This window comes from Aedes aegypti, unplaced genomic scaffold, assembly GCF_002204515.2.
Source record: "Aedes aegypti strain LVP_AGWG unplaced genomic scaffold, AaegL5.0 Primary Assembly AGWG_AaegL5_hic_scaff_2332_PBJ_arrow, whole genome shotgun sequence".
In the NCBI taxonomy this organism is placed as follows: domain Eukaryota; kingdom Metazoa; phylum Arthropoda; class Insecta; order Diptera; family Culicidae; genus Aedes; species Aedes aegypti.
Window position 1 is genome coordinate 1 of NW_018735853.1, and position 7,504 is coordinate 7,504.

Genomic DNA, 7,504 nt, shown 5'->3' on the forward strand with positions numbered 1-7,504 from the left:
TCTCTCAGATTGACCGCGCCTTCTAGCACTTCTGGTGCCATGTACCGTAATGTACCAACTTCGTTGATACTTTTCGTTTCAGCAAGAGCAATCTCTCCGCGACATTCATAACGAGGTCCAAAGGTCTTCAGAGCAAAACCTAAATCGCAGATGCAGCATGACAAATCAGCCTTCACTAATATGTTCCTGGAGTTGAGATCACGGTGACATACACATGGTTTGATTATATCTCCTTTGCGAATTTCAGTGTGTAGATGTGCAAGTCCGTTAGCGACCGACTTCCCCATTCGACAAAATACTCCAAAAGGCATCCTATTATCGGTTAACCAGTCTTGCAAACATCCCAAGGGGGCCAATGACAGCACCAACAGGTATTCAATCCGGTCGTCCATTGTTCTACGCTCGTCACAACCTGTTGAATTGGAAAAATATTGCATTAACTTTGCTCAAACTCATTTTGTTAGGCCAAAAAAATATTAATATTGTAATTACTATTTAGTTTTGCACCATTTCATATTTTCCGAACCGCGTGGACATAATCGTGCCACCCCTACCCCCAACACAGCAATAAAAAATGGCTTTCCTTACTGCAACCGTGCAAACAGCTGGAGCCAGTCCGGTTGTCTATTACATTCCATTATTCTAAGTTGGTTCGATCTTTCTTTATCGGAAGGTTTATTGAGAGTTTCACGAAAACAGTAATTTTCTCACTTTTACTGATAAACATGCAGCAGGCTGACGAGATATTTGTCAAAAATACTAGTAAGATATATCGAGGTTCTTAACAGTTAATAATGTAACATCCGAAGCTTCAACAATCGTTTAGTTCACGCCGTATTTAGCCAATTTTTACAACCTACAGGACAATTTGTTGGACAACTTCTTTTATTTTCAATGATTACGAATAAAATACTAGTCTCGGAAAAGCCCTATAGCGGCTCTATTTCTCGGTTGAAAAATCTCAGATCAACAATGTTCCTGCATGATGGCGTAAAAGACTTGAGCGATTTCTCTTCATTGATCCTGCTAATAACTCCGCCAAATAAAAAAAAAAAAAAAAACATTTTTTGTTCTTGAAGTAACTTTTATGATTCTCTATCCTACAGCATGAAGACATATAACGAGAAGTATCAGTTCTTCATAAAAGGGCATCCAAAATTTCATTTTGTCAGATAACTGTGTATCAACTCCAAATAATAGCTAAGAATGTTACAATAGACGGATTCCATGTCAAATCGGTCAGTCAAGAACTCAAGATGCTTACTGTATCATCAGAACGTATTTATTTTGACAAAAAATTAAAATTTTTGAAAATTGACCAAAAGTTTGTTCTTAGAAAAACTTTTTTATTAAAAATGTTCTCCATCATGGAAACTTTGTCCCAAACATCTTTTTACTATCAAGATTCTATGGTGAAAATTAAAATATTGAAAATGGGGTTTTGTATAATTTATAAATTCAAGTTTTATTTTTTGATTTTTTCTATGAAAATAAATAAAATATTTTTTCAGTGTATATTTTTTTCTTATAGTCCAAAACGATTCACTACAACTTCTTATAGAACATTTTTCTCTAAAATCAACAGTTTCGGAGTTAGAATTTTCAAATAAGTTGCATGCAAAAATTTATAGGCCATTTTCAAAAGTTACACTTGGGTCAAAATGATCATTTTTTTCCATGGCAAACACTTATTCTACCATACCAAAAACATGTGCAAATTTAATCCAAATCGAAGATGGTCGAGTTCTGTGACTGACCGATTTGACATGGAATCCGTCAATACTTGTTTCAGCATTGATAATTTATGTTTCTGACATCAACTATAGGCTCAAACGCAATGATAGGCGGAACGGCAACGGAATGCGGAACCGGTTCGCCAGTATGAACCCACACTATCTCGACTGACCCATCAACGAATGAAAGTGAATCAACACCAAGTCGACAAGCATGTTGTAGTTCATGCTGCGAACCGGTTCCGCATTCCGTTGCCGTTCCGCCATCATTGCGTTTGGGCCTTATGGCTGTTATATTTATATTTTCTCGAGAACTCGCATAAAGGTTCTGCAAGAAATGAATTCTCCAAGAATGAAATGAAGTTATAATTTTTTTCCCAAAATATCACACGGAATTTATTTGTTAACCGCACAAAAAATATCTTCAATTTCATGAATGAATTTGCTAGCCAAAATAATAAAAAACGAGAAAATTACTTTATGAATTTATCAAATTGTGTGTGCACGAAATTTATCAAATAATGTATGCAATAAAGATTCCTTCAAGTGTTCATTTATAATTACCGTAATGGCTGTTTTTACATATTCTTTGGAAAAGTTTTTCAGAAATTTGCTCCTGAACTTGTCTAGTATTTATAACCGAAATTTGTTTTAACCTTTTACAGTACTGGGTGCCGATCACCCTAGTACCCCAACAAATTTGGACCTAAATCTAAACCAATCACCAAATTTGAAATTTTTGATGCATGAATCAAAAATATGATTCATTTATGATATTCCTGGAAAATTTTATCAAAATCGATCGAACGATTACGAAGTTACAGAAATTCGATGTCGGCACCCAGTTACTGTAAGGTTAATTTTAATTTATAGGAAGTATCCAAAAATTAGTAGAAAAAAAACATATTTTCACAAAGACGAATTGAGTAATTAGTTTTTTGGGAACTTGTAATCAGAAGACACAGTGTGTTTGTTTGACGATTTGAGCCATGAATTTCGAAAAAAATACGCGTTATAGTGAGACTCGAACTCACGACTCCGTGTACGCCTAGACCGGCGCTTTAACATTAACATTCATTAACGTTCAACGCTCCGTCATCGCAATCATAGTCATCATCGAAACTTCAAAAGCAGTTTTTCTGTTCAAAAATAAAAAATTGTTCCATGAAAATGTGTTCACTGTGTTTCGGTTGGAGAATAGAATACAGTGAACACATTTCCTGTAAATTTTTCGTGATTTTTGATCGAAAAAACTGCTTTTGAAAATTTCCGAAATCAATGACGGATCGTGTCCCCTTAATGTATCCCGAGTTGCGTCCTCCTGGCGCAGTTGGTCGTAGAGCTGAATTTTTCGTGCCGGCAAGTATTCGGCTTATAGGTATGCGGCTGTAGACAGTGTTGTGAAAAACTCAATTTCCCAACAACTCACGCTTGACATTTTTCATGCGTGAGATGTCAATCATGCAACTCAGCAGTCAAAAAATCATGGATGAGTTGGGCTCACCTTTTTAAACTCATTGTCTCGTATTTCCACAGTTTACTCACACACGGCAATAATTTCTTGTTTAGTCTGGTAAAATTGTGGTTAATTCCTTTCTAACGGAAACAACAACATTCGGGTTTCACGAGTTCTTTGCCGGGTTTTTGGCGACTGAATCATTTTTTACGGTTTGAGTTGATTGAGTTGATTTTGCATCAAAATCTCAAGCGTGAGATTTGCAAAGCAGATCTCTAATGAGTTTGCTCTCACGGGAGAGCGTATTGATTGAGATTTGAGTGTGAGTCTATCAACACTGGCTGTAGAGCGTAAGAACTCAGTATCCATAAACAATTCGCTCTCACTTGCGATTGGGAGATACAAACGTGAGCGTGTTGGGGGTTTAGGCATCTAAGTCCGAAAGAGACATGGATTTGCCGAGAAGAAGATGTGTTTATAGTTAGTACTCGGATTCAGTTTGGCTTTCTATTCCGCAGAATCATAAGGTGTTCTGTCGCTTAGTTTGGTTAAAGCGCCGGTCTAGCGTATACGGAGTCGTGAGTTCGAGTCTCACTAGAACGCGTATCTTTTCGCAAAATTCATGTCTCAAGTTTGTCAAACAAACACACTGTGTCTTCTGATTACAAGTTCCCAAAAACTATGTTTCAGACATACAAGCAAATCTGGTTTATACATGAAGTAAAGGGCAAACATTCATTAATGTAATTAAGTAATTCTTGGTTTTAGTTCAATTTCTCGTGGGATTTCTTTTTTTGCTCTACTCCATGAATTCCTCCAAAAAATGCTTTCTAACGATTTGGTTTCCAGAAAGCTCCCTCAAAATTTTTTTTGAGGTGGAATTTGTGGCTCACAAAAATGTTCCCAAATGATTCCGAAGAATCTCCAATGATTTTTTTTTTCAAATTCTACTTATTTAGGCTCTGGAGTTTTCTTTATCAATTTTACTTAACATTTTTACAAGGATTCCTAAATATATTTTTATAAGTCTAAAGGATAAAGGATTTCATGGAAGGATTTATGGCATTATTTCAGACTTTTATTCATGTTTTTTTTCAGGTTATTCTTTTCAGCAAATTGACATAAAATTCTAAAGGATTGTCTCTTGAATATTTTCAGGTTGTACCTTTCGAATTCTTCCAGTAATTCACACAAAGCATTAGATCTTAAGCAATTCGTATAGCAATTCCTGTAGGAGTATTTTTTCCAGAGTATTTTCAACTTCAATCGTTGAGGGTTTTTCAAGAATCTCACCTAAAATTATAGATACCTCAAGAAGAAATATTTTTGAAAATTTATTTTGTTTTTAGTTTTCAATAGTTATTCCCTGACTACGATCCAGTAATTTGTGAGACATATTTTCAGTAATTTGAAGGGTATTTTGTCTTTATTTCCTATATATGATTAATACCACTAGTTTCGCAATATTTGACGTAGGAATACAATCTAGCAATTGCCTTAAGAGTTCATGTTATATATCTAAGGGGTCCTAGGATCCAGAAAAGGGAATTCCTTGCAAAATTTCTCTCGGATTCCATAAAATGTTACTTCAGAAATAGTGCAAGGAATTCTTGGAAGCAGTTGGTATAGGAAAGGTTTATCGAGCTATCTCCTGAGATAATCTCTTTAAATTTGAAGGAATTTAAATGATCTGGGAGCAGTATCTAGTGGTGAAAACAGTAATTACTGATGTTCATATGAAGGAACCCAAGTAGGAAATCCTCTTAAGTCCATGCACCAACGTTTGGAAATAATATAGGATGCATTTATCCTGAGATATGCCGTAGGAAAGGGTTTTAATATCAGAAGATTTTATATTGTTTGAAGTAATCACTATAGTCTTATTTTGATTCCCTAAAGTTAACAAGGCAATCCTTGAAAATAATCAGAGTTATTTCGGATAAATAATAATTTGGAAGAAAATGCTGTTGAGGAATTCTTGGAGGATTCATTGGGTGAATTCTTTGAGGAATACTTTGTATATTCCTTTGAACCTTCCAGAAAAAAAATCAATGAAGAAGTTTATGAAGGATTCGTTGTTAAAGACCGTTAAGGAGGAATTTGCATCGAAGCTAACCTCAAATTTCCAAAAGTTCAAATGTAGAGAAACTGAAAACTTGATCGGTGACCGATTTATGGCCAGCGTGTGACCAATCCATTACAGTCGGTGACAAAGAAGTTAGTAACCAAATGCTGTTTCCATACAAAATGCCAAAGTTTGGGGATCTGTATCTCAGCTCTGGTAGGTTGAATGGTTGAAATTTGGATGACGAAACTACAAATACTTTGAAGTGTATACTGAGTTAACTAAATTGTAGTCATTATCCGAGGAGTATCAGAGGGTTGGTCAAAGAGAAAAGTACAGTATTCGAGAGATTTTTCGATTTAATTAAAAAACGGTGAGCTGTAAGTGGTTGTTTGCAAGTTGTGTAACTTCCGAAAGTGAACAACTTTGCTGCAGGAGGCTAACCAAACAAAACTTAATCGTTTTTTTAATTAAATTGAAAAATCTCCGGTTACTTGCTTTCTCTTTAATTCAACCCTCTGAACTCCTCGGAAAATGACTGAAATTTAGTGTGTATGCTCAAAACTTCAAGGTGATTTTGTAGTTCGTCATCCAAATTTCAGCAAATTCGGGGCTACCAGAAGCTGAGATACAGGTCCCCAAATTTGGGTATTTTGTATGGAAAAACAGCATTGGTTACTAACTTTTTGTCACTGACTGTAAGTTTCCAGCTCAAATCGCTGTTTAGTTCTCCAGATTTGTGCTCTTGAGAATTTATAGTTTGGCTTCTATTCACTTTCACCTAAATTATGTACTCAAAGAATATCGGAATATTTCGGAATTCAATGACAGTTGATTACAATCGAAGCAGATTTTTAAAATAGAAGAGAGTTTTTCGAGAACGTGGCAAAAAATGGTGCATACAACCAAAAACGTTTCATGTAACCTAGCTTTTAAATGAAAAAAATATGGTGCACTTACCAAAATAGCTTAACAAGGCTGGTGATTCCATCAAAGGTATGCTGTAGATATCCTTTTCATTTAGGAAGTACTGCCTTTGCTGAGCAGTAAAGATCTTCACTGCTACGTGCTGCTCATTTACGATACCTTTCCATACAGTTCCATATCTGAAAAGGGACCAAAGTGAATTATGCTTCTATCATCTCATTAGAATGAATATTTGTAAACTTACTTTCCCTGTCCAATCATAGACACAAGCTTCAAATTATCCACATTGTACAAATTGGAGCTGTAGCCCGGTCCGGACGGAGCCAACGGCGCAAGTTCCGAAACAGCCTTTGTCGTAGTCCGACACGTTAGAAAGCCAATGATCAACATCAAAATGATCCCAACCATGGCAAAGCATATGTAAACCGTTGGCGAACTCCAGATTGAAGTGTATGGTGCAAACGGTGTGTAATCGCCATCTGTTGCCAAGTTGGCGCTATCGGTCAGCATAGGGTTCGTAGCATAGCTGAAGTTCCCGTTGCAATTGTCTCCTGAACAGCAGCAGAAAAAGTGGCCGCTTTTGGTTTCCTTGTAACTGATGCACTCATTGTTGATGCACGTTTCCTTTTTGTCCGAGACTTCCCAGCAGCCTGAATGTGCGCAGAAAAGTGAAATGCATTGATCAAGTGAACATTCTTGAGCTTATTCAAACACTTACCTTGAACGACAACCTTGGTTGTGTTCTTCACTGCGTCTATTGTCCATAAGGCGTAGCAAAAGGTTGCATAACGTGAACACGATACCACAGTAGACTAGAATTGAAGAAATATTTGATAATATATATTAACAATATATGACATGATTAGCATAATCATGATACATACGGTATTTTTGTCGACAAGTCCATCATCTGTGGAATCTGCGGGATCGTCATAGCTGTCATAATCATCTGAATTATCTGGATTCTGCTGATTGTTAGTGTTGGTTGTAGACGTTGTCCCGTATTGAAGACATGTTCGTACCTTTAACGGTGTTCCTGTTTGAAAATTCATATATAATACTGTAAGATCTGTCTACTCTACATGATTACATATTTTAAGGTTGACCTTACATGGTTTGAAAGCCCAATACTCTATGACTAAAGGAAGTTTACTAATGTAAACCACTCTTATGGTTCCCGCAATAGTAAAGAATTTTGAGCTTTAATGGTAGATTTTATAGTTTTTTTTTCGGTAAAACTGTTTAGAGATGTTCAGATATCGGTTTCGATAGGTCTCAAACGGAACACTTATAGACCCTTTAGTATCCAGCTATGTAGCGCTT

General features: G+C 36.1%; 1 protein-coding gene across 1 annotated transcript; it reads right to left on the reverse strand.

The window, feature by feature from the left end:
• Nucleotides 1–5: 5 nt before the first annotated feature.
• On the reverse strand, nucleotides 6–7,217 carry LOC5564253 (bone morphogenetic protein receptor type-2; the record flags this gene model as incomplete). Its single annotated transcript, XM_021856772.1, has 5 exons — nucleotides 6–412; nucleotides 6,215–6,360; nucleotides 6,426–6,831; nucleotides 6,900–6,993; nucleotides 7,066–7,217. Coding segments are annotated over 5 exons (1,205 nt in total), but the record flags the coding sequence as incomplete, so codon positions are not given.
• Nucleotides 7,218–7,504: the final 287 nt, after the last annotated feature.